The 26,883-nt window shown below is 39.7% G+C and overlaps 1 protein-coding gene across 3 annotated transcripts in view; it reads left to right on the plus strand.

Moving 5' to 3' along the window:
* Positions 1-213: 213 nt before the first annotated feature.
* The window catches only part of FSIP1 (fibrous sheath interacting protein 1), a 201,369-nt gene continuing 174,699 nt past the window's right edge, over positions 214-26,883 (plus strand). For 2 of the 3 annotated variants that reach the window (XM_033190613.1, XM_033190612.1), the window contains exons 1-5: positions 283-421; positions 6,901-7,033; positions 12,771-12,954; positions 18,616-18,770; positions 20,541-20,634. In XM_033190613.1, the coding sequence (XP_033046504.1) occupies positions 6,908-7,033; positions 12,771-12,954; positions 18,616-18,770; positions 20,541-20,634 (559 nt within the window). In that variant the 5' untranslated portion in view covers positions 283-421; positions 6,901-6,907. Of the gene's footprint in view, positions 422-6,900; positions 7,034-12,770; positions 12,955-18,615; positions 18,771-20,540; positions 20,635-26,883 lie in introns of all 3 variants that reach the window. The other variant, XM_033190615.1, reaches the window with a different exon arrangement.

Here is a 26,883-nt window from a genome sequence, read left to right on the forward strand (position 1 = left end):
AACCTGAGGGACAGAGATACACAAGCATCCAAACGTCCCCGTTCCGAATACAACCTAAAGACGAACAAATCGCTCCCCACCCCCACGGTCGGCTACGAAAACGGAGGGACACAGCCGCGCCGTCCAGCTCGCGGGCCTCCAGCAGCAGCCGGCCCCCGTCCCATTTCCGGATGGTACGGCCCTTTCGCCTATCGCGAGACCGGAAGCGTCGCGCATCTGGTTGCCAGAGAAACAGCGGTGCTACAGGCAGGAGGGCTTTGAACTGGCGGCTTCTTCCACCACCAGAGAGGCTGAGGTGGCGGGAGAGATCCCTCTTCCCTGTGGGGAAGGGGCTGGCGCGGTGAGTGTCGGCGGCGCGCTTCTGCGGCAGTCTACGCTCCGACTGCCGGGGGCCAGTTCCTCGAGGAGGCCCGGCGGGAAGGTGAGGGGCCGCGCAGACGAGGGCGGAGCTAGGTCGCGGGGCGGTGCGCCGAGGAGTGGGCGGGGTGGAGTTGCATCGGGCCGCTCGGCTCCTAGATGGACTGTCAGTGAGAGCGGACAGGGCCAATGAGAGGGCAGGGGCGGGGCCCCAAGGGCTTCTGCCTCCGTGGAGGCTGTTTCTCCAGGAATCACCTAACATTAGGGCCTGTAATTAAGGCTCCCACTTTCCCGAGATCTAGATCCTCCCACCAAGATCTATAACTGATCACCAGCCATTTAAACTAGACCGTAAACGGCAAAGGATGCAAATAGGCATTTCACAGGAAAAATAAAAAGATGCATACAGCAAACAATTGATTAGAGACTCAGCTTTTCTCGTGAAGAAATGTAAACCAAATTCACAGATACCTTTTACACCTATCAGACTGGAGAAGATGAAACAGCTTTGACATAACCAAATGGGCCCCAGTCCACTGTTGGGGAAGTAGTGTAATTTGGTGCAGCCTTTTTGGAGTACAATTTGGCGAACTACCAAAATTTGAAACATAAGTGTTCTTTGACTCAGCAATTCTAATTTATTTTATGGATGTATGACCATAGCTAAAGAAATACTGGCACAAAGATATTAACTTAAAATTGAGGTATAACTTATGGTAAGCCTCACCCATTTAATCTAAAGTTCTATGAGGTTTGACAGACGCATACAGTTATGTAATTACCAGCCACCACAATCAGAATATGGAAGTTTCGTCATGAACCCCAAATTCCCTAGTGCTCTTTGTAGTTAACCCCTCCCCTAACCCTATCGCTGGCAACCACTTAGTTTTTTGTTCCTGTAATTTCGCCCATTCCAGAATGTCATGTTGATGGAAGCAAACACCCTGTGGCCTTTTGAATCAGGTTTCTTTCAGCTTAGCATCATGCAGTTGCTATTCATTCATGTTCTGTTTATCTGTTGTTTGTTCCTTTATGTTACTGAGTAATAGTGAGAGATGAAGCTGGCTGGGCTTCTGGGTTGAGTGGGGACTTGGAGAACTTTTCTGTCTAGCTAAAGGATTGTAAACACACCAATCAGTGCTCTGTGTCTAGCTAAAGGATTGTAAATGCACCAATCAGCACTCTGTAAAAATGCACCAATCAGCACGCTATGTCTAGCTAAAGGTTTGTAAATGCACCAATCAGCACTCTGTAAAAACGGACCAATCAGCTCTCTGTAAAATGAACTAATCAGCGCTCTGTAAAGTGGACCAATCAGCTCTCTGTAAAATGGACCAATCAGCAGGATATGGGTGGGGCCAAATAAGGGAATAAAAACTGGCCACGGGAGCCAGCAGCGGCAACGTGCTGGGGTCTCCTTTTACTGTGGAAGATTTGTTCTTTCATTCTTTGCAGTAAATCTAGTGGCTGCTCACTCTTTGGGTCCGTGGTACTTTTATGAGCTGTAACACTCACCACGAAGGTCTGCAGCTTCACTCCTGAAGCCAGTGAGACCAGAAACCCACCGGGAGGAAGAAACTGTGGACACATCCGAACAGCTGAAGGAACAAACTCCGATACACATCTTTAAGAACTGTAACACTCACGGCAAGGGTCCGTGGCTTCATTCTTGAAGTCAGCGAGACCAAGAACCCACTGGAAGGAACCAATTCTGGACACAATAGTCCATTGTATGGTTGTACAGTCATATATTTATCCATTTCCTACGTATATTTATCCATTTCCTACTTGAGGCACATTTGGATGGGTTCTTTCCAGTTGTTCGCTATTATTAATGAAACTGGCATAAATACTCATGTATAGTTTTTTTTTTTTGTGTGTGTGTGAATATGTTTTCATTTCCTGAGTAAATATGAATGAGATTGTGGAGTCATATGGTAAGTATATGTTTAATTGTAATAAACTGCCAAGCAGTTTTGAAAAGTGATGATTTTGCGTTGTCACTGGCAGTATGAGTGTTTCAGTTGCCTCCAACTTTGTCAGCTCTTGGTATTGTCAGTTTTCTAAAAAATTAATTTTTGTCATTTAAATAGGTATGTAGTGGTATCTCATTGTGATTTTTATTTCATTTTTTTTGAGGAGCAATAATGATGAACATCTTTTCATGTGCTCTTTTGACATCCATACATCATCTTGGGTGATGTGTGTGTCCAAATCCTTTGTTTTCTTGTTAGTGAGTCTTGATACTTGTTTATATATTCATGATATGCATCCTTTGTCAGATACGTGTTTTGCAAATATTTGCTTCTAGTCTTTGGGTTTTGTTTTCTTTGTCTTAACATCTTTTGAAGCGTACAAGTTTTACATTTTGATGCCTTCCAATTTATCAATATTTTCTTTCATGAATCATGCATTTGATGTTGTATCTAAGAAATTTTTGCCTAACCCACAGTCACATGTATTTTTTAGAAATTTGAAGTTTTGGCCGGGCCTGGTGACTCACCCCTATAATCCCAGCACTTTGAGAGGCTGAGGCAGGCAGATCACTTGCGGTCAGGGGTTCGAGGCCAGCCTGGCCAACATGGTGAAACACCGTCTTTACTACAAATACAGTAACAACAACAATGACAAAAAGAAAATTTTGTAGTGTTAAGTTTTACTTTAGGTCTGTGATACATCTTGAGCAAATTTTGGAATTGCTTTTAATAGCAAATATTCTATATACCACCTAAGTGAACTGATTAAAAAAGTGCTACATCTTTGGGATATTACGCTGTTGTTTGAAAGCATGACATATATCTATAAATGGTGATATAGAAAAATATATGAAATCGATTGTTAATTGTGAAAAAGCAAGTTGCAAAAGCACCATGCCATTTGTGTGTGTTTGCATTGGGGAGGAGTCGATGGGTATAAAGGATAGAAGGTTTGCATATGCCTAAAAAAATGAGACTTGCAAGTCTCTATTAACACTCATTTTTGGGGTAAGCCGAATTTTGACTTAAAGCATTTTTTATGTTCACCTGTATTATTTGATTTTTTTCTGCATGGGCAAGTATTCCTTACAAAATACACAAATATAGAAAGTAAAAAAATTGACCACACATAAATAATTTTTAGACATAAAAATAATGAAAATAAATTAGTCCTACTCTTTAAAGGCTTGCTACTCATAATGACTCGACAGAGGAGGATTTATTTTCTTTTGATTCTTTTATTCATCTCAAAATACCAAATTATAGCAGCCATATGTCTCCACGTTGGCTTTAATTCGTCTATGTTGATTGCATTTCTCACAAGCCTGTATGAAAAACTTTAAATTAATCTTGTTTGAAATGAATATTACAAAAAGTTGGCCCTTGTTACAATTTAGGATCTGGTCATATATCTAATCTGTCTATTCAATCAAGTATCATGAAGTAAATACGATTCTATTTTGAGGTGTTTTAACGTCATAAGAAAATGCTCATTATGTAGTGGCGAGAAACACGTTAGTCCAATTTTGTTGAAAAACATGTAGAGTAAAAATGGGATAGAGATGTACCAATAGTGTTTAGCTCAGGGTGGTGGGATGTTGGGTGATTTTTAATTTATTTTCAAATACCTTTTAGTACATTCTAGAGATCTTTCTATAATAAATGAATTCTTTAGTTATAAATACAAGATATAGTTAATAGCAAAACAGAAAATAAGATAAGCAAGGGTACAAGAACATCCACGAACCCACCAATCCAGAACCCACTACTCTTACTTCCTTGATGTGTCATCATCTTTCAGGTCCCCTTGTGTATATTCCTTTAATTAGAGAAATTGGACTTTTTAAAGTGGGATTGTCGACAATTTGTATGTCTGTCTTTCTCTTATTTTTTTGATATGTGCATGTCATTTAAAAATCTTTACCCAGTTTTCTATTAGAATTTTTTTTCTTACTGATTGGTAAGAGCTCTATAAATATGTGAATGTATTAACCTTTTGTATGTCATCTATGTTGCATTTATTTTCCCCAGTTTCTCAGGCTCCTTTTAATTTCACTTAAGAGTTCTTTTTCATGTTTGAGACTCAAGAGCATTAATTATTATGTAGCCACATCTGTTAGTCTTTTCCTTTTTGATTTATGCTCTTAGTATCATGTTTACTAAATCATTAATTCCATGATTATGAAATTTATCTTTATGTTTATGTTTATAAATTTATGTTCCTTCCAGTCTGTTGGAGATTTCATATTTTTTATTACTTATAAAATTAGTTTTTACTTTCATTAAAGTATTATATTTAACTATTGTTTGGCTTTATCAATTTCTGGACAGTCTCTTTGATTTCCTATGATAACAGATTACATTTCTGTTACTACGCACTTCCTTTTGTGCACTCCTTCTTGCAAACGCTCAGTATAATTAAGGCATAATATTTGGTTAAGTCAACATTCAATGCTTACATAATTATAACTATTTACATATTGTTTGATTGCTTTTTTTCATGTACAGTGCTTTTTCTTGTGGAATTTCTATGTGGCAGTTACAATTTCTTTCCAAATGCTTAAATACATCTATAAGATCCAATTTTAATACCCTTTATCCATACCTTTTTCTAGATGGCCGAATTCATAAGATAGTCTGTTATTGCATCCCCACCTACCTCAGGAACTGCATTTTATTTAATTTATTATTTTCAGGAGAGAACCTAATAGAACAGACCTATTTCTAAAGCAGAATGAAAGATTTGTGGAGCCCTTTAGCTGATCCAGGTCATTGTTGGTTCCTTGTGCCTCTGCCCTTATTGACATGTATTATGCGGCTCTGCGCCTGCTTGCATCTCATTGCTCCCTCTGCAAGCTGCAGTAAGTTTCCCTTGACAGGCTGCTAAGGGCGTTTACAAGACATTTGGCCTTTTGGTGACTTATGCTTTTTGGTTGTGATGTGAGGGGCCAGGGTGATTCATCATCCCACAATAATAATGTCAGTGCTTTCCTGAGTGAGCCCAAACCCTTTTGCAGAGTTTGAATAATGTTGAGATCAATGCCTTTTTCATTTGCTGAGATGGGAAGAGCTGACCTCCTGGTCTCTTAAGCATAAGCTTTGGCACATTGAATGGTTGGAAGCCAAGCCATAACATTGCTCTGTGTACCTAGGTGAAGCCTCAGGTCATTTATATTTGTGCTTTCTCCTGTGTCCACAGCTTCTCTGGACCCTGCCTCTGCTGTTCAACAAGCAAAAGAAAGATGAGTCATTTCGTAGGATAAGAAAAGGACATTGTTGGGTAGAAGCAACTGCCTTTTTCATTCTGTTATGCTTGAATGTATAATTGGTAGGAATTTAGGAAAGGATTTGTTGGAAGGCACCCATTCACATGCAAAGCCGAGTATGAGAGGGCAAAAGCTGGAATTATCTCTCTTTTCCCGTTTGACTCAGCATGCGTGTTGCCCCAGTGTCACAGGACAGAGCTGGGATGGTCTTGGTAGGCCACAAGGTTTGGAAGGATCAATGTGCAGCATCGCTCACAGTGTCTCTAGCTTATGCCACCCCGCCTAGTATTTCCTGCTTCCAGAAATAGCACTAGATATAGAACAGCCAGGGTGGTGAGAGGCCTGTGGATAATATCACATGAAAAATAGTTAAATAGATTGGTAATGTATAGCCAGATAATGAAAATCTGTCCTCTAATGAAGGAAGTAGGTTTTGTTCTCTTGCTTCAGAGGGTAGAAATAGAATTACGGGTTTTAGAAGGGGAGGGTTGATAAAATGAGAGCAGTGCTTAGGTACTCCATGAAAATGCAGCACCACAGGGGAGAGAAGAAATCAGAGCTGAGAGGGAAGAAGGCTGAGCTAGAGTGGGCAAGGCTACAAAAAAGAAGGCAAAACCGAAAGAAAGTAGCAAGGGGACTTTGGGAGGCCGAGGCGGGCAGATCACATGAGGTCAGGAGTTTGACGCCAACATGGTGAAACCCCATCTCTACTTAAAACACACACACACACACACACACACACACACAAATTAGCCGGGTGTGGTAGGCTCCTATAATCCCAGCTACTTGGGAGGCTGAGGTAGGGAGAATTGCTTGAACCTGGAAGGCAGAGGTTGTGGGGAGCCAAGATCCCGCCACTGCACTCCAGCCTGGGTGACAGAGTGAGACTCATTTTCAAAAAAGAAAGTAGCAGGAGGGACTTAGCAATCACTAAGATGAAGTGGATCTTGCTTGAGAGACAGGGGTGCCCCTGAATGTTCCCTTGGGGAAGACCAGGGACACAGGAAATGTTTTTTCCTGGAGGCCCAGGAAGCAACTGAGATGGCATTCACTTCTGCATTCTCTTTTAGCCATATTCAGTATATAACATCCTGGGCAGCATATTTTATGTATACTGTGGCATAAGATTTAACAATCCGTGTACACAAGATGTCTTTCAGTGAAGCTGGGGAACCTTTAACTGTGACTTCAGTAGCAACATAATCTTTAAAACAAAGCCTCTGAGTAATTGGATATTAACACTAATGAAAGATTTAAATATCCAAGTCGCTTGGTATTAAATATTTTGTTTGTTGTCCCAGGATTTCAATGGATATTATAAAGGGAAACCTAGATGGAATTTCAAAGCCAGCTTCACATTCAAGAATACGCCCTGGGAGCAGAAGTTCAAATGCTTCTTTGGAGGTGCTCTCAACAGAACCAGGATCCTTCAAGGTAATTTACTGTTTAGAAAAGATTTAAACTCCTTCCCCTAACTTCTCAGCAGTTGGTGAAACTAAGGTGGTTGTTAACATCCCATTTTAAATTTTCTCCTTAGACAGGGTGTTCAGGGAGCACTTGCAGATTTCTTGGGTTTAATCTAGATTAATATGAGAAAAACTCTACTCCATTCCTTCCCTCTCTCTCTCCTTCCTCTGCTCCTCCCCTCCCTCCCGCTTTCCTTTTTTTCCTTCCTTTTTTTGGAGTGTGGTTTATTTCTCCACATTAGACTTTGTTAAAACTTATGCGTTGACTCTTTTTTTTCTTTATAAGGAAGTTTTGTATTCCAACATCTAATATGCCACCATTGACTTTTACTAAAAACACTTACTTAAAAAGATTCAGTATTTTAAAAAAATGGTTTAGTAAAGGTCATGTGATGTGTATTTGGTAGGTATATTGTATTAGTCCTTTCTCACATTGCTGTAAAATAACTACCTGAGACTGAGTAATTTACAAAGAAAGGAGGTTTGCATGGTTCCACAGGCTGTACAGGAAGCATAGCTGGGGAGGCCTCAGGAAACTTACAATCATGGCGGAAGGTGAAGGGGAAGCTGGCACATCCTACATGGCTGGAGCAGAGGAGAGAGAGAAAGTGAAGGAGGAGGTGCTACACACTTTCAAACAACCAAATTTCGTGAGAACGCTATCACAATAGCAGCAATGATTCAGTCACCTACCACTAGGCCCCTCCTCCAACACTGGGAATTACAATTCGACATGAGATTTGGGTGGGGACACAGAGTCAAACTCTATTAGATATTATCTGGCTGTGACCTTTTTTTTTTTTCTTTAGCAGTCCCTTTTTTTTTTCCTTAAAATATCTGGACTTGATTTTTTTATTTAAAGCATTAGTTTTCTCATTTCTTTTAAGGTGTTAGGAAATGAATAATTTGAACATTATAATGAAAAAAATTTTTTGCAAGTTAATGAATTCATACTCCTTTTTTAATCTGTAGACTAGCTTCCGCATTATGGAACTCTTAGAGTTTTGTCTGTCATGATGTGGTTCAGGAGTAGCACTCTAAGTATTTCAAGCAGAAAGGGATTGAATATAAGAGTTAAAGCCTGGGCAACATTACGAGACCCTAACTCTACAAAAAATGTAACAGATAGCGGGACATGGTGGCACATGCCTGTAGTCCCAGCTACTCGGGAGGCTGAGGCAAGAGGATAGCTTGATTTCAGGAGTTCAAGGCTGCAGTGAGCTACAATTGTGCCACTGCACTGCAGCCTGGGTGACAAAGTGAGACTGTGTTCCCCCTCCACCTTCCCCACTGCGAAAAAGAGTTTAGTTCCTCGAAATCAACAGAAGACCTCAAAATCAACAGACGACCAGCAAGAAAGGGAGTTCAGGGAGGGGGCTTCCCCTGGATTATGGGTTCTTAGGTCACGCCACCAGAGCTGTAATCCAGAGATCAGAAAGTTGCTGCTGCTGCTTCCGCCACTGCCCCAAGTCCCTCAGAACCACAAAGCTGGTGACTAGACTTGCAGAGATGGCTGCCTTTGATATTTTTCTGCCAGCATCCTATCAGGAACTTAGGAAGATGCTTCTACCTTACATCTGCTTTCTAAATCTTGTGCAGGTTCATCTAATCAGATTATCCTAACATATGTCCAGAACCCTAGCTATAAGTGACTTTGTACAAAATACAGTTTTGTTTCATCTAGTCCTGCATCACTACTATATGGTGTGTTAACTCTTACAGCTTTGTAATAATTACTGATATCTGATAGTGGCTCTTCCATATTATTTTTTTTCAGGACTGTCTTAACTATCCTTGGCTTTTTGCTCTTCTATATGTATTTTTTTTTTTTTTTTGAGTCTCACTATTTTGCCCAGGCTGGAATGCAATGGTGTGATCTAGGCTCACTGCAACCTCTGCCTCCTGGGTTCAAATGATTTTCCTGTCTCGGTCTCCTGAATAGCCGGGGCTACGGGCACAAACCAATAGACCCACCTAATTTTTCTATTTTTAGTAGATATGGGATTTCACCATGTTGGCCAGGCTAGTCTTGGACTCCTGACCTCAGGCGATCCACATGCCTTGGCCTCCCAAAGTGCTGAGATTATAGGCGTGAGCCACCACACCTGGCCTGTATGTACTTTAGATCAGTTTTTTAAATTCTGAAAAATCCGGTTGGGGTTTTGATTGAAATTGCTTTCACTTTACAGATTAATTTGGGGAGCATTTCTAACTTTGTGATATTAAATCTTCTGATGTATTAATATTGTATCTCAATTGATCTATTAACTTTTAGTTATTAGTTAAAAAATTCACATTCAATAAAATTCACTTTTTGGTGTACAGTTTTGGCAAATAGATTGAGTGATGTAACTACCATTACAATCAAGATATAGTAACAGTTTGTTCCATCATCCCTCAAAACATTTTTTCATTCTTTTCCTTTGTAAATAATCCTATGTCATCCATAATCCCTTAACATTACTGACCTATTCTCTGTCCCTTTTTTTTTTCCTTTTCTAGAAGGTTGTATAAATGGAATCATACAGTATGTAGCTTTTCACTCTGGCTTTTATCTCCTAGCATACATAATACATTTGATATTCATGCATGTTAATACACGTGGCTAATTTCTTTTTTAAAAAATTTTAAGTAGAGACAGGGATCTCACAAGGTTGTCCAGACTGCAAATTTTAGAATAGCATAGAATTAGTATTCCTGCTTATGTATTTCTGGGTGACAATTTTTTTTAAGTAGCAACTTCATGATATTAATACTTATACATGTTTTAATACACAGATTAATATTACTTCATTCAAGACTTATTAAAAGCAGAATATCAGTGATCACGTAAACTCAGATTTTATTTCAACCTGCTAAGCTACAGGTTAAACTCTAGAATATTTATTAGCCAATCTGAACTTTGACACTTATATTGAAAGCAAAGTTTTCAAAGTTGTGATTTGTGTTAATCAAGTTCATAGAAAATCAGCAAGGTTCACCTTAGATTGGGGAAGAAAGCTACAAATATATTGTATGCTGACTGCTAATTGCGAATCATTCAGCATCTAGAAAACCTTACATATTGTTTGAGTAATAAATCTTGGTGTGCTGGTCAGTTTTATTGCTCAGATTTGTCTTTTATTAAATTCTTACCGAATTTTTTTTCACAGCAGAAAATGAGCTTAAAATATTAGTGTTTTAGTGACATGTGTTTAGTGATAATATGTTTCTCATTCTAAAAATTTTGGCTTGTTGTTGCTTATGAATTTTTTTTTTAAAGAGCTAATAGTTGTACTTTGTGTAAAAATCCCATGGGTTTCAAGTAGGAATCTAAATATTAGGAAGGGGTTTCATGAGGTATTTGTGTTTCCTACGATTAAGATAAAGGTATGGAGTAGGGGACGTGGATCCATGAAAAATGGAGGTGGGGCTGGGCGTGGTGGCTCACGTCTGTAACCCCAGCACTGTGGGAGGCCGAGGTGGGAGGATTGCTTGAGCCCAGGAGTTTGAGACCAGCCTGGCCAACATGGTGAAACCCCGTCTCTACTAAAAATACAAAAATTAGCCGGGTGTGGTGGTGGGTGCCTGTAATCCCAGCTACTTGGGAGGCTGAGGCAGGAGAATTGCTTGAATCCGGGAGGTGGAGGCTGCAGTGAGCTGAGATCACACCACTGCACTCCAGCCTGGGCAACAGAGCGAGACTCCATCTCAAAGAATAAAAATAGATTGGGCATGGTGGCTCACGCCTGTAATCTCAGCACTTTGGGAGGCCAAGGAGGGTGGATTGCTTGAGCCCAGGAGTTTGAGACCAGCCTAGGCAATGTGGTGAAACCCCATTTCTATTAAAAAATACAAAAATTAGCTGGGTGTGGTGGCATGGTCCCAGCTAGTTGGGGAGGCTGAGGTGGGAGGATTGCTTGAGCCCAGGAGGTTGAGGCTGCAGTGAGCCGTGATCACGCCACTGCACTCCAGCCTTGGCAACAGAGTGAGACCCTGTCCAAAAGATATATATATATATACACACACACACACACACGCACACACACATATCTAGAGGTGGGATGTGGTGTTAAGAATGAGGAAGAGAGAAAAATCATACGTATAGACCACAGGACAGAAGAGCAAGGGGGTTAGGAATAGAGAGGCCAGTGGGCAATGGGATGGGGAAGAAAGCTGGTAGCTAGTGGGGTGGGAAACTATGGGAAAATTTGTGAAATTTGCTTAGTTCTCCAGCTTCACCTTTGTGCCTCATTACCTTCTGCTCTTTCTGAATTAGGATCATATGAGATGATGGGTGTGAAAGGTCTTGGGGTACCCTGAAGTGTGCTATCCATCTAGTTCCCTTTTGTGTATTCTTTATTCCCCCATGTGAAACCCAGCCTCAGAGGAAGGTCTGCTAAGTTCATTTATACCAATATAAATGATGGACAGAACTTGTGCAGCTTCTCCCAGAAATGTTACCATTTTCACAGAACAGAAGGCCTTAAGGATTAACTGGATATTGTGAAATTCCAGGATTTTTCTACCATTGGCAGAAATATGTTTTTGATTAGGGAACCCTGTTTAACCACCTCCCAGATTACATAAAGTAAACACTATTTTGCTTATTTATAAATGGGGCCTTCACTGGTTTCATTTTCCGCTAGGTCTGTTTTCTTCTCTGCTAATTCATGGTAGTGAAACTTACATCATAGGGTCATTGTGAGGAGTGAATGAGGCAGGTCATGGCTGATAGTAATTCTTCAATAAATGATGGCTGTGATTATTACCACCGAGTCAGCTCAGTTCTGCTGCGTTTATGTCCTGGCTCAGGCAGGGACATCCCCATGCAGGCCTGCATTCCTGGCAGTTTCATTCTCAGCACTGCCCGTCTTCCAACCTGGGGATTCACGAGGGGACTGCAGATTGTGGTGGATGGTTGAGCATGTGGTGCAGAGAGAACACAAAACCTACCAAGGGCTTAGAGCGGATGGGCTGGAGGAGACAGTCTGTTGGGAGGGGAAAGGTACTCCTTTGAGAAGGGCTGACTTCTCGGAGGCCTTGTCTCTCTCCCTGGGGCTGTGTTAACTTCTGAAGTGATTTTCATCACAGTTTACAAACCCCAGAGTCTCTGATCCCTGCTTTTCCCTCACGTGGCCATGGAGGTCCTTTTCTGTTCTCTCTTAGGAAAACACAACTGTGTCAAGTGGTGTTTTCAAAATGAACTTTGCTAAAATGTAAAGGGAAACTAAAATGAAATAGAAAAACTGTGAATATCATAGAAATAAATAAATGACCAAAGCACAGGGTTCTGATTAGGAGACTCTCCCTAGAAAGCACATCTCAACTCAGACTAGCCACTTTTCAACCATTCTGTAGCCACATGTGGCAAGTGGCTGTCATATTAGACCTTTAACTGCCCATTCCAGTGTAAGCTCAAGGAGCAGGCCCGTTGTGCCTTATCTCAGAGCCTGGCAGATAGCAGTTCCCTTCAGGACTGATGTAGACTCTTCTCCATTATTGCTAGGGATTGCTGGAGAATGGTGCAAATGTTATTATATGGAATTGTGTAGTTAAATTACGTTTAATTAGAGTGTTATATTTCTAGAATACTTTAATGCTAGTGTATTGCGTTTAGGTACATTCTCCATCTGCTTCCATTAGTGTCAAAACATTCTAGAAATGTAAAGTTTAAAAAAATACAGTATTTTCGGAAACTGTGTTTTTTTGGACATCATTTTTAGGTTGATACTGCAAGCAACTTGAACTCTGGTAAAGAGGACCACTCCGAAAGCAGTAATGTAGAGAACAGAAGAACTAGTAATGATGATAAGCGCGAAAGCTGCTCTGAGAAAATAAAATTGGCTGAAGAGGGATCAGATGAAGATCTGGATTTGGTTCAACATCAGATAATCCCTGAGTGTTCAGGTAGGATAATCACTAGGTGATTGGCTAATGATAATTACAAATGTTATATTGAAGGTGTTAGTATTACCTGTGTTTTTATCAACTGAGTAGAAATAATAAACCAAAAAAGACATACACTATTTGTGACAAACAAGCAATCACCACTTTTTATTTATAAGAATACTAAGAGCCCTTAAATATACTTATATTAGAAATATAACAAAATATGTCATTTAATAAAATAGTTGTTGTGGTCATTGTACATTAATCAAGTAGGGAGTATTTCTGCATTTTGTGATGCAATTTATTGATTTTTTGATGACTAAAATTGTACAATAAAATATATGCTATAATTTGTAGGGATAGTCCCACCCAATAACATTTGGATTTTTAAAAAAATGACATTTTTAATGGTGGTAAATTAATTCTAGTCAGATTGAATTAGAATAGTGTTTCTCGGCCAGGCGCGGTGGCTCAAGCCTGTAATCCCAGCACTTCGGGAGGCCGAGACGGGCGGATCACGAGGTCAGGAGATCAAGACCATCCTGGCTAACACTGTAAAACCCCGTCTCTACTAAAAAATACAAAAAACTAGCCGGACGAGGTGGCGGCCGCCTGTAGTCCCAGCTACTGGGGAGGCTGAGGCAGGAGAATGGCGTGAACCCAGGAGGTGGAGCTTGCAGTGAACTGAGATCCGGCCACTGCACTCCAGCCCGGGTGACAGAGCGAGACTCCGTCTCTAAAAAAAAAAGAATAGTGTTTTCTCAAAAAGTGGTCTGCAGAGCCCTGGGGATATGGTGGGAGATGGTGTCCCTGATACCCTTGCAGGGGCTCTGCAAGGTGAAAGCTGTTTTCATAGTAATACTGAGATACTGTTTGCCTTTGTGCTCACCATACTGACATTTGCACTGATGGTGTAAAAGGAATGGTTAGCAAAATTGCTGGTACTTTATCATGAATCCGGACAATGGCACCAAAATGTACTAGTAGTCGTTGTATTCTTTGCAACCAGGCACTGACAGGAAAAAGAAATAGCCAGTGTCACCGGCTATGAATCAGTAAAAACTATCAATTTTATGAAATTTTGACCCTTAAATATGCATCTTCTTAACATCCTGTGGGGCAAAATGGGAAGTATACATAAAGCAATTATGCTGTATGCCGAAGTTTGAAGGTTGTGTTGAAGAAAGGTACTTTTGTGATGGTTGGAGTTGAGAGCTGAAGTGGCCGCTTTTGTAATGGAACACCATTTTTACTTGAAAGAATGACTGACAATTATCATTCAGATGGGTATTTGATAGACTTCTTTTTAAGAAAATAAACATGTTCCTTCGAGGATAACTACTGACAGTATTTGTTGCCAATGGTAAAATTTGAGCTTTCGAGTGAAAATTACAGTTTTGGAAAACTGTATATGTCACTGTGAGGTTGATAGCTTTCCAATACTTAGACTTTTCTTATAAAAATTGGTGGCAATATTAACTGATGCCTTTGTGTAATGAAATGTGTTAACAGGTTGAAGGTCTGCATAATTTAGTTAACCACTGTTTTCCGAATGATCAATGTAGGGTAAAAGATCCATTCAACATGAAATACAGATCCATGGATTTTAATGGAACAAATACGTAAAGCTCACTAATTTGATTACAGATTTCGCTTAACAGTTAACCTGTAAGAAACCACTCTTGTTAAGTATTGGTGTAGTTTAAAGAAGACTATCCAATTATCTGAATAGGCTATTAAGTTTCTCCTTCCTTTTTTAACTGTATATCTGTGTGAGGCCAAATTTTCTGCATATACTTTAGCCAAAACAACAGATTACAATAGGATGACTGTCTTCCTATGAGAATATGAGAATCCAGCTGTCTTCCCTTCATCCAGATATTACAAATTTGACCAGTACCACTCTTCTCACTAATTTTTTGAGAATATAGTTATTTGTCATAAAATGTGATACTTTTTTTTTTTTTTTTTTTGAGGCGGAGTCTCGCTCTGTCGCCCAGACTGGAGTGCAGTGGCCGAATCTCAGCTCACTGCAAGCTCCGCCTCCCGGGTTTACGCCATTCTCCTGCCTCAGCCTCCCGAGTAGCTGGGACTACAGGCGCCCGCCACCTCGCCCGGCTAGTTTTTGTATTTTTAGTAGAGACGGGGTTTCACCGTGTTAGCCAGGATGGTCTTGATCTCCTGACCCCGTGATCCGCCCGTCTCGGCCTCCCAAAGTGCTGGGATTACAGGCTTGAGCCACCGCGCCCGGCCCAAAATGTGATACTTATGTTAACATAATTAGTAATAGCATGTTTTTTTATTTTTGAAAGTGAATTAATAAGTAAATATTTACAATACTTTTCAGTGTTGATTTCTAATATGTTCATTATCAATAGCTATAACCCACATAAGAAAAATTACTATGGGTTCTCAATAATTTTTTTTTTAGACGAAATCTCACTCTTTCGCCTAGGCTAGAGTGCAGTGGTGCGATCTTGGCTCACTACAAGCTCTGCCTCCTGGGTTCATGCCATTCTCCTGCCTCAGTCTCCCAAGTAGCTGGGACTACAGGTGCCCACCACCATGCCTGGCTAATTTTTTTGTATTTTTAGTAGAGAGGGGGTTTCACTATGTTAGCCAGGATGGTCTGATCTCCTGACCTCGTGATCCGCCCGCCTTGGCCTCCCAAAGTGCTGGGATTACAGACGTGAGCCACTGTGCCTGGCTGGGTTCTCAATAATTTTTAAGGCTGTAAAGGGGAGCTGAGAAAAAGTTTGAGAGCTGTGATTTAGAGTATGTTTGGGATGAGATCAGCTCTCACTGTTAGGTCAGGTGACTCAGGATTATGGTTTTCAGGAAACAAAGTGAAATGGGAGAGTTCCCTTATCCCCCTTGCAGGATGTGTGACAGGGGTGCGGGCTCACTTCTTCAGTGCCTCACTGCTCAAACGCCTAGAGGGGGCAGGCAGATGGGCAGGTGCAGAGGCCTTGGGGAGTGCTTTTGGGCTCTGACCCCACAGCAGCATCTAAGGGTGAATGTTTACAACTCCCAAAGCCCAAGTGGGAATGTTACAGTGTGCTTTTTCAGCTTTGCCGTCTGCTGGCGGCTTGTGTTAATCAGCTCTATTAGACCCTCTGCCTTATCACAAGGGCAGAGGTCTTTCTGTATCCTGGGTTCTTGCTCTGGTATACTGGAAAAATCGTATCACATGTTGGCTTGGAGGATGAGTGCAAGGTTTTACTGAGTGGTAGAGGTAGCTGTCAGTGAGATGGATGGGGAGCTGGAAGGAGGATGGAGTGGGAAGGTGGTCTTCCCCTGGAGTCGGGCTGCCCGGTGGTTGAACTCTCCTCCAGCTGCCTCTGGCAGAACTCCCCTTGGCATCTGCATCGTTCCGCAGTCACTGGTTTGCTGGTGTCTGCTGGTGTGTGTTCCTCTGTTCCTCAGCCACTTGTGTCGTGTATGCTAAAGGTCTCTGGTTTATAGGGGCACAGGATGGGGGCATGGTGGGCCAGAGTGGTCTTGGAAAATGCAGTATTTGGGCGTGAAAATAGGAGTGCCTGTTCTCATTGAGGTCCGTGGGTACAGGCCCAAGGGTAGAGCCCTCACCAGGGACCCTACCCTTTTCTTTTTTTTTTTTTTTTTTTTTTTTTTTGTTGAGACGGAGTCTCGCTCTGTCGCCCAGGCTGGAGTGCAGTGGCCGGATCTCAGCTCACTGCAAGCTCCGCCTCCCGGGTTTACGCCATTCTCTCGCCTCAGCCTCGCGAGTAGCTGGGACTACAGGCGCCCGCCATCTCGCCCGGCTAATTTTTTGTATTTTTTTAGTAGAGACGGGGTTTCACCGTGTTAGCCAGGATGGTCTCGATCTCCTGACCTCGTGATCCGCCCGTCTCGGCCTCCCAAAGTGCTGGGATTACAGGCTTGAGCCACCGCGCCCGGCCGACCCTACCCTTTTCTACCCAGCATTTCCCTGTCCCCTTCGCATATCTAAGATATTATAATCGAGGTTAGCTGTTGACACAGTTTACATTGGATTTGTTTATATGGTTTTAGTACTGAATGGGTTACTTCAAAATGCCTGTTGTATAGACTACCTATGTTGACAGAGCCTGAGAATGCTGGGATTGGCAGTTGGGAATGAGAACTAGAAGGTGTTGCTTTTGAAGTATGTAAGCAATAAGATTCCAGGAACCTCCTTCTTAATAGTATCAGTATTCTTTTTGGATAAGTTGCTTTCCTCTTTCTTTTTTTCCTTTAGAAGGAAATTAGGAAGTTGAGAGCAGTAGCTCATACCTGTAATCCCAGCATTTGGGAGGCCCAGGCAGGAGTATCACTTAAGCCCAGGAGTTTAAAACCAGCCTGGGCAACATAGTGAGATCCCCATCTCTACAAAATTTTTTTTTTTTAAATTAGCCAAGTATGTTGGCATGCGCCTGTAGTCCTGGCTCTGGCTATTCAGAAGCTGATGTGGGAGGATTGCTTGAGCCCAGGAGTTCGAGGTTGCAGTGAGCTATGATCATGCCACCACACTTCAGCCTAAGTGACAGAATGAGATCCTGTCTCTCAAAAAAAAAAAAAAAAAGAAGAAGTGATGTTCATTACAGGAAAACATCACTGAACTCTTTGGGTTTTCAAAAGTTGATAAATTTGGCCTTACTTAGCACAATATGCCACTTCTGATGATCTGTCCTGGGGTGGCTGAGACTTACTATTTGAGCATTCATGCTCATTCATTGCTGGATTATCAGCTTTCATCAGATTTAAACAGAGAGACTATCATCTGTGGCTAAGAGGCTAAGAGCTTTGGCTCTACAGTCAGACAGAGTTGGGTGGAATCTGACTGGCATTTACCTGTTATATGACCTTGGACATACGTGTAACTCAGTTACAAAATAGCTTCAGTTTACTAATTTGTAAAATGAGAACAGTGATTATACCACCTCAGAGGGTTAATATGAGCATTAAATGATATAATGCTTAAAAATAAAGCACTTAAAACTGTGCCTATCAGGTAACTCTATAAATGTTAGTTATTATTATCATTAATCATAAGTTAATGACAGAAGTTCTAAAGTGTCCTTAATTTCAAATAAGTTGCTATCAATTATCTACAATTCAAGAACCTTTTTAGGTACTTCAAGAAATTAGAACGAAGGAAGCGGCATAGAAAAAAGATACAAGCTACATGGAGTACTTGTTTGAGTTTTTCTTCTTTCTATGTGTTGCAACCACTTTGTGTCACTGAAGACATACGGCTTTTTACTGTAGCCATTTGTGTACACGCCTTCTCTTTCAGTTAGACTGAAGCAGCTTTAGGACAGGATTCTTGTCTTACTCTTTATTTCCTGTTTCTTAGTCATGAATATAGAAAGTGTAACAGAATGAAGGAGAAAGAATTTGGGATTTAAAATCATGAGAATCACTTCTGAGTCCAGTGCTATAATTCGTTATCTATTTGAAAGGACCCAGTTATTTCAACTGTAAAATAGAGATAACTGTCTATTTCATAGGGTTGTTAGATAATTATATAAACAAATACATGTGAAAGCACCTTGTAAATCGAGATACATGGTACCAGTATAGTAGTTATTACTATCAGCCATAAATATTTGTTGAATGAAAGAACAAATTGTAAGAACAAAACAAAACTTTATAGTTTTACTATACTTCAGACCTATTTTTACTTTCCACACAATGTAGATGAACACAAATTAAAAGAATTAGATTCTCAACTTGAAGATGCTATTCACAAGATGAAAAAACTTGATAAAATATTGGCAAAGAAACAATGCAGAGAAAAAGAAATTAAGAAGCAAGGTCTAGAAATGAGAATAAAGCTGTGGGAAGAAATTAAGGTAAGAATTATCTAACCTTATGCTGACATGTAAGAAACAAATTCTCCTGGCTGGGCATGGTGGCTCACGCCTGTAATCTCAGCACTTAGGGAGGCCGAGGCAGGAGGATCGCTTGAAGCTGGGAGTTTGAGACCAGCCTGAACAACATAAAGAAACCCCATGTGTACAAAAAAATTAAAAAGTTAGCCAGGCATGGTAGTGTGTGCTTGTCGCCCTGGCTACTCGGGAGGCTGAGGCGGGAGGATTGCTTGAGCCCAGGAGTTCAAGGCTGTGCAGTGAGCTATGATCATGTCACTACACTCCAGCCTGACTGACAGAGCGAGGCAGTCAAAAAAAAAAAAAAAAAAATATATATATACACACACACACACATAGAAAATATATGTTTTATGTACATATATTATATATATATTATATAGATATATAGAGAAAAAAAGAATTTCCTCTATAAGTTGAGTAAGAAAATCATGGACCATGGTGTTACTGTGGCCTGCCTTTATTGTTTTATTTTGTGGAGGTGGTGGCAGTGATATGTATATGTGTGTATATGAAGGAGTCATAGGGGTGATATTTTTCTGGAACCTGAGAAGAAAACTTGGTCTGTAACATTCAGATTTCAAGCACTGCACTGGCGTGTTCATCTCCCCAGGGACAGGCCCAGGGTACCACGTCTCTTACTAGCAACAGGCTGGTAAAGTGCTGGGCCCCTCCATCTCTGGAATAGGAAGAGGTGTAATAGCTGCTTTCATCAAGTACGTATGTCTGCTTTCTCTTCAGCAGCCTTATAGTTTGGAGATAAATAGACACAGTTTAACCCTCTGGTTAGCTTTATTATTTGGGTAAACCTTTGTGACAAACAAGTTTTGGGGAGTTGACTGTTTCCTGTACTGGTCAAGATCTTTGGGAAGCTGTAAAGTGCTTGAGGTCTAGGACCATACTTCATTTGCTTCTATCTCAACAAATTCCTAGTGCTCCATAACTTTCCTTGGCCTTCTTGGACCTCTTATTCTCTATAATATTGAGGGCTTGAAGTTGACTAGATGTTGGCATTGACTTGGTGTATAGCCACTGACTCATACTTGAATTTTGACCCTCAAAGCAAAGCGCCTTTAAGGTAAGGAACCGTGTGTAATAAGAGATTGGTTGTTTTTGAAAAGCCCTCCTTGAACAGTTGACTGACTTCTGGGAAAGTTTCCTAGACAATAATATGAATTAAAAATGTAGTAATTAAAAATACATTTTTATGAGGTTCCCAGGAAGTCCATTGGGATTGAAAGAAAGAAACATCCACAATGCAATGCTTTAAACTAGATAAATCGTTTCTGGAAATTTTAGCAGAAAAAGTTAGCCTATCACTTTTTCCTATTGAATCTTAAAGCAAGTTTTTATTTCCTTCGAAGCAAGAATTATAAATGGAAACATAATAAAATATAGTAACAATCTTGAAATGTCTGAAATTTTTTAATTTGATGGTGTATCTTTAGGTTACTCACTAATTATAAAAATATCAAGCAGAAACTTAAGATACTTTAAGCAAGGTAATTATCATATAATGATAGGTGTAGACTCTGACTCTATTTGGAAATACCCGTTGACAGAATTTTGTGAGAACAGAGAACATTTACAGATTTCCTCAAAAAAAAAAAAAGAAAAAAGCCTGAGACTTCTCGTTTTTATGTATGTGACTGGGAGCTGTGTTGGAACTTAAAAAATAAATGATTATAGTTGCCTCCTTTTCCAATGTTTGAATTTAAATTTTTCTTTCATTAGTCTGCAAAATATAGTGAAGCTTGGCAAAGTAAAGAGGAGATGGAAAATACAAAAAAATTTTTCTCTCTGACTGCTGCGTCTGAAGAAACTGTTGGTGAGTAGATGGAGATGTCATTCAGCTTTGTTTTTATCTGAGTCATAGAATGTTTGGATTAAAGTAAAATTCCCAATCCAATTTTTCTGTCCTGTTCTTTCTGAGTTTGACTGTTCTTTAGGGAAATGATTGATCACATTAGGTAGGATTATATGAAACTACTCCAAGCTTAGGTATGTTTCGGTGTCTTTAAGTGTTTGTGTCTGCTTGACAATAAGGGGGACAGGGCAGGGACAAACTGGGAAACAGACAGAAGTATGTCATTGCCTTTACTTCCTGTCTCTCTTAGGTGTCTCTAGATCCCACTTTCTGCATACGTTTCCCCAACTGCTTATGAGCCTGTGGAACGCCTTTTGTTAAAATCTATGACTGATTTGTCCTATTTCCTGGTCTCTCTCACAGTCCTATTTATTTGAGATGAACCAATTCTGCACATTTATTTCTGCCTTTCTCGTTTGTTTCTATGTATATTTGTGAATCTTCTTTTTTGAAAACAGAAATATTATGGAGTCATGTAACCTTTAACCCATTTATATGATGGTGAAAATTTTAGGGATTAGAAACATTTTGTATTTTTATATATCCTAGTTGAAACATCAAAAAATACTAGTCTGGCCTATATTAAATTCATCGATCATTTACTTTTTGCATCTTCTGTTTTGTTACAAAAGTAACACATGTGTAATCTACATAAGAAAATATTGGTTAAACAAAAATATTACTGTCAGCTAAATTCTCAACTTGTAGAGATAACCACTATTAATATTTTAGTTTACTGTTTGTCTTTTGAGATGTGTTTAATGCAAATATCCATATATATATTTTGAGAAGAAAAATAGGATCAAATTATATATGTATACGGTATTTTGTAACCTTTTCCCAACTAATTTGTATTTCTGGAGCACCTTTAGCTGTCAATAATAGATGTGTGTGGTCGTTTGTTTCCAAATGGCTGCCATTAGTTCCTTCCCTTTATTTGTGTTCATTCTCCTCCTCATTTAGAGATGGAGTCCATTTCTCCCTCCCATTTCAGTCTTGGCTAGCCTGGAACAACTTTGATTGATATATTACAGCAAAAATGACATCATGCCATTTCCAGGCCTTGTCTTTAAGAAGACAGGCAGTTTCTGCTTCTTGTCGAATGCTCACTCAGAGGAAAGCCAGCCACCATGTAAGAGATCAGGCTGCCCAAGGCTGCCATGCTGTGAGAGGCCCCAGGCAAGCCATATGGAGGGGCTATGCAGAGAGAAGATGACTGTAGCCAGTTCCTGGCTATCATGATTTTGGTAATGTCTCTCTCAAATTCGTGTCCACTTGGAACCTTGGAATGTGTCTTTTTTTTGAAATACGGTCTTTGCAGAGACTTAGTTAAGATGAAGTCTTTTTGGATTAGGGTGGGCCTTCAAAAAAGAGGAGAGGACACAAAGAGACATAGAGACACAGGGAAGAAGGCTGTGTGAAGATGGAGGGATGTAGCTACAAGCCAAGGAATGCAAGGATTGCTGGAACCCAAAAGGAGCTAGGAAGATACAAGGAACAATTCAGAAGGAATGCTCTGCTGACACCTTGATTTCAGATATCTAGCTTCTAGAACTGTAGGGAATAAATTTCTGTTGTTTTCAGCCACCCAGCCTGTGGTAAATTGTTATAGCAGCCCTAGGAAACCGATACACTGACTATTCAACAGTTTCAATGCAGACACTGAATAAAGGAGCAAGCTTGGACATTTTAGCTCCGGCAAACACAATGCAGAGAATAACCAAGGCTAGATATATGGCCCCCTGACCTACTCCAAACATCTCCAGCCAAAGGGAGCTACCCAGCCATCTGAGGCCCCATTCATAGTGGAGCAGAGATAAATTGTTCCTGCTGTGTCCATCAAATTCCTGACCCACAGAAGCAAGAGCATAATAAAATGTTCACTGTTTTATGCCATTAACTTAAAAATTTTTTTATTGTAAATTGACAATTTATATTTATGGGGTACAAAGTGATATTATGATTTATGAATACAATATAGAATAATTAAATCGAGCTAATTAGCCTATCCATCACCTCAAATGCTTAACATCTTTTATGGTGAGACCATTTGAAATTTAGTCTCTTAGCAATTTTGAAATGTACAATACATCATTATTGATGACGTTCACCACGCCATGTAATAGATCTCAAAGAAAAACCTTATTCCTCCTGTCTAACTGAGACTTTGTACCCTTTGGCCATTATTTTCTCATTTTCCCATCCTCCAGCTTCTGGTAACCACCATTCTACTCTGCTTCTCTGAGTACAATTGTTTTGGATTCCACATATAAATGGGAACATGTAGTATTTGTCTTTTTGTGTCTAGTTTATTTTGCTTGGCATAATGTCCTCTAATTCTATTCATGTTGTTGCAAATGATAGAATTTCCTTCTTTTGAAAGACTGAAAAGTACTCCATGGTGTATATATACCACATTTTCTTTATCCATTCATCTGTTGGTGGATACTTAGGTTATTCTGTAACTTGGCTATTATGAGCAGTGCTGCAATGAGCATGGGAGAGCAGACATCTCTTTGACAAACGGATTCTAAAGCTGTTGGGTAAATGCCCGGAAGTGGGATTTCTGGATCATATGGTAATTCTATTTTTAGTTTTTTGAGGATCCTCCATACACTTTTCCATAATGGCTGTAGTAATTTACATTCCCACCCATAGAATGCAAAGGTTTCCTTTAATCCACATCCGCACCAACACTTTATCTTTTGTGTTTTTGGTGATAGCCATTCTGATAGGAGTGAGATGACATTTCATCATGGTTGATTTATATTTCCTGAATGATTAGTGAGGTTGAGCATTTTCTGCGTATTTGTTGTATGCCATTAAGTTTTGTTTTTTACTTTTTATTTTGAAATAATTTTAAATTTATGGGAAATTGGCATAAGTAGTACAGAATTCCATATACCCTTCCCCCCAGCTTCTCCTAATCTTACATAACCATAGTGATCGAAACTCAGAAATCAACATTGGTATAATACCATTAATTAAAGTATAGACTTTCTTAAAAATTTACCAGGTTTCCCACTAGTGTCCTTTTTACTTACTAGTATCCAATCCAAGATCCCATGTTACATTTTGTTGTCATGTCTCCTTAATCTCCTCCACTCTGTGATAGTTCCTCAGTCTTTCCTTGTCTGTCGTGATGTTGACCCTTTTGGAGAGTATTGGTCAGCTGTTTTGTGAAATATCCTTCCGTTTTGGTTTATGTGATGTTTTCTCATGATTAGATGAAAGTTACGAATTTTGGCAAGCATGCCCTAGAAGTTATGTGCACTTCTCAGTCGATCACACTTGGTATACCTGATGCTGTTATATATCGCTATTGGTAATGTTTCACCTTGATCGCTTTGTTAAGATGGTGTCTGCTGGTTTTCTCTACTGTAAAATTACTATTTTTTATTTTACAATTAATATATATCTTGGAGGAGATACTTTAAGACTATGCAAATATCCTGTTTCTTCTCCAGCTTTCACCTACTAATTTCAGCATCAATAAGTAGATCTTGCCTGAAATAATTATTACCGTATGCCACTAGATTTGGGGTGATTTTTTTTTTTTTTTTTTTTTTTTTTGAGACGGAGTCTCGCTGTGTCGCCCAGGCTGGAGTGCAGTGGCGCGATCTCGGCTCACTGCAAGCTCCGCCTCCCGGGTTCCCGCCATTCTCCCGCCTCAGCCTCCGAGTAGCTGGGACTACAGGCGCCCGCCACTGCGCCCGGCTAGTTTTTTGTATTTTTTTAGTAGAGACGGGGTTTCACCGTGTTAGCCAGGAGGGTCTCGATCTCCTGACCTCGTGATCCGCCCGCCTTGGCCTCCCAAAGTGCTGGGATTACAGGCTTGAGCCACCGCGCCTGGCCGATTTGGGGTGATTTTTTAATGCGACAATAGATGACTGGAACAATGTGCATCAGCATTACTTTTAATGATTATACATTAATTCATTAGATGGATGTGCCATTATTTGTTTAACTAATACCCTTCTATTGAACATTTAGGTTATTCCTTTAGGTTTTCAATTTTTAAAATTACACATAATGTTGCAATGACATTGTTAGTCAATTATTGCAACGATTACCTTCTGTGGTAGGCTGAAAAAAATCCACCTCAATCCCCCAAGAGATATCTATGTCCAATCTCTAGAGCCTGTGAATGTTACCTTATTTGGAAAAAGGGTCTTTGCAGATGTGATTAAGTCCTGAAATATTGAGATGGGCCCTAAATTCCATCATAGGTAGGCTTATCAGAAAGAGATGGAGGAAGAAGAGGTAGATAAGGAAGAGGAAAAGGTGCTGCAGAGACAGAGGCAGAGATTGGAGCAATGTAGCCTCAAGCCTGCTGGCAACCACCAGAAGCCAGAAGAGGGAGGAACAGAATCTCCTCTAGAACCTCTGGAGGGAATGTGGCACTGTTGACACCTTGATTCTGGATTTCTGGCCTCCAAAACTGTGAGAGAATAAACTTCTGTTGTTTGAAGCCACCAAGTTTGTGGTAATTTGTTAGGGCAGCTATAGAAAATGGGTATACTTTGGAATACATTCCTATAAGAGAAATACTTAGTCCAGGGTTGAACTTTCACAAGATTTTTATTCACATTGTCTTACTGAAATCAAGTTAGATTCTTACCACATTGTATCTGAATATTGTTTTTCTATGCCAACAACAATGGATTTTGTAGTTATTTTTAAGCTTTGTTTATTTAAAGTGGAATCACAATAATTTGTATTTCTCTGATTATCAGGGAGGTTATAGATTTCTTTTGTTTAGCCAAGTTGTGAGTTACCTAGTCATGTCTTAGGCTCTTTTATAAAGTGAGGCATTCTTTATTGATTTGAAAGACATTTTTAAATATTAAGGATATTAATTCTTTGTCACAAATACCAAAATATTTTTCTTTTTTTAAATTTTAATTTAATTTTTTAAATTTCTTGCTCTAGTTAGTCATTTCTTTTATGTTATCATTCATTGGTACTCTGCTTTTAAAGGCCTTTTATGTCTCAAGATTATATAAAATATATATTTTCCTTTCATCAGTTATAATTTAATGAAAACATTTAAATATTAACCTACATGAAATTTATTTTGGTATTAGATATGAGGTAGAGAGTTGATTTAGTTTTTTCCCCTAATTTGCTAACCAGCTATTCCAAGACCCGTTATTAGATAATCCATCATTTCCCCACTTATTTGAAGTGCTAACTTTATCATGTACGAACTGGGTTTGTTTCAAGGTTTTCTATTTTATTCCATTAAAATTTCTGTCTGTGCTGATGTTAATACCACTCTATTTTGATTATTGTGTCTTTGTAATACATTTTATTAGGGCAGTATTTTGGAATAACATGTTTTTCTCAAATCCGTTTTTTTTCTGAGTTTAGCAATGACTACATTATTTTTTTAAAAAGATGATGCAAGAGCACCTCTAAAGCGATAGCTTATGAACTGCTTTTTAATTTATTTAAATGTCTAAAGACCAGTATATGAACGTAGCCTGTTTGGAAAAGTACAACTTACTAATATATTTCCTTCAATGTTTATCAGTAATTCTACACCTTCCTAGAAATGAGACTACACCCCTTATTCCCAAAAGCAAAAATAAAAACAAAAACATGGACAGTGTCAGGAATGAGATTCTGGATGTTTTAGTATCTCAGCATCTATAGTTTGGAAACCAGGAGTCAAATACTGATTTTTCTAGTGGATAGGGCTTTTCTGAAAGACCACACCTGCTTGTGGTTGACTCTGGAGCAAGCAGTGTAAGGCCACTCTGTAAGTGGATCTGTGGTGGCCTTTTAACATTAACCTTTTCGGTCACAGAGTTCACTACCCAGTGAACTTTTGGTCCTGGAAGGCAAGACATTTGTTTTCAGTTGCCCTTTTTTCAAAACCAAATCAAAACTATACAATATGTTTAATTTTTAAAGCTCCTGGCATGTATATTTGGCTTAAATCTACGTTCACGTTGGCTTTCTGGAGTCACGTGACTGTTGCAGGTCCTTTAGACACTTCCCATAATGTTAGATTAGTCCTGATGTTCTAACATGGAAATTAAGTGGACTTAGTGATATGAAAGCTGGAGCTGCAAGGGGCTCGAAAGCTATGTTAGGATAATCATTGTTTTAAACATGATGACATTATTAAAGCTTCAGTTTTTAGATTCTGACTTCTTAGTTATTATGTATTGGCAGTGTGTACAAAGCAGGTAAGATGCAAAA

This window comes from Trachypithecus francoisi, unplaced genomic scaffold (genome assembly GCF_009764315.1).
Source record: "Trachypithecus francoisi isolate TF-2019V2 unplaced genomic scaffold, Tfra_2.0 Lachesis_group3, whole genome shotgun sequence".
NCBI classification, from domain to species: Eukaryota; Metazoa; Chordata; class Mammalia; order Primates; family Cercopithecidae; genus Trachypithecus; species Trachypithecus francoisi.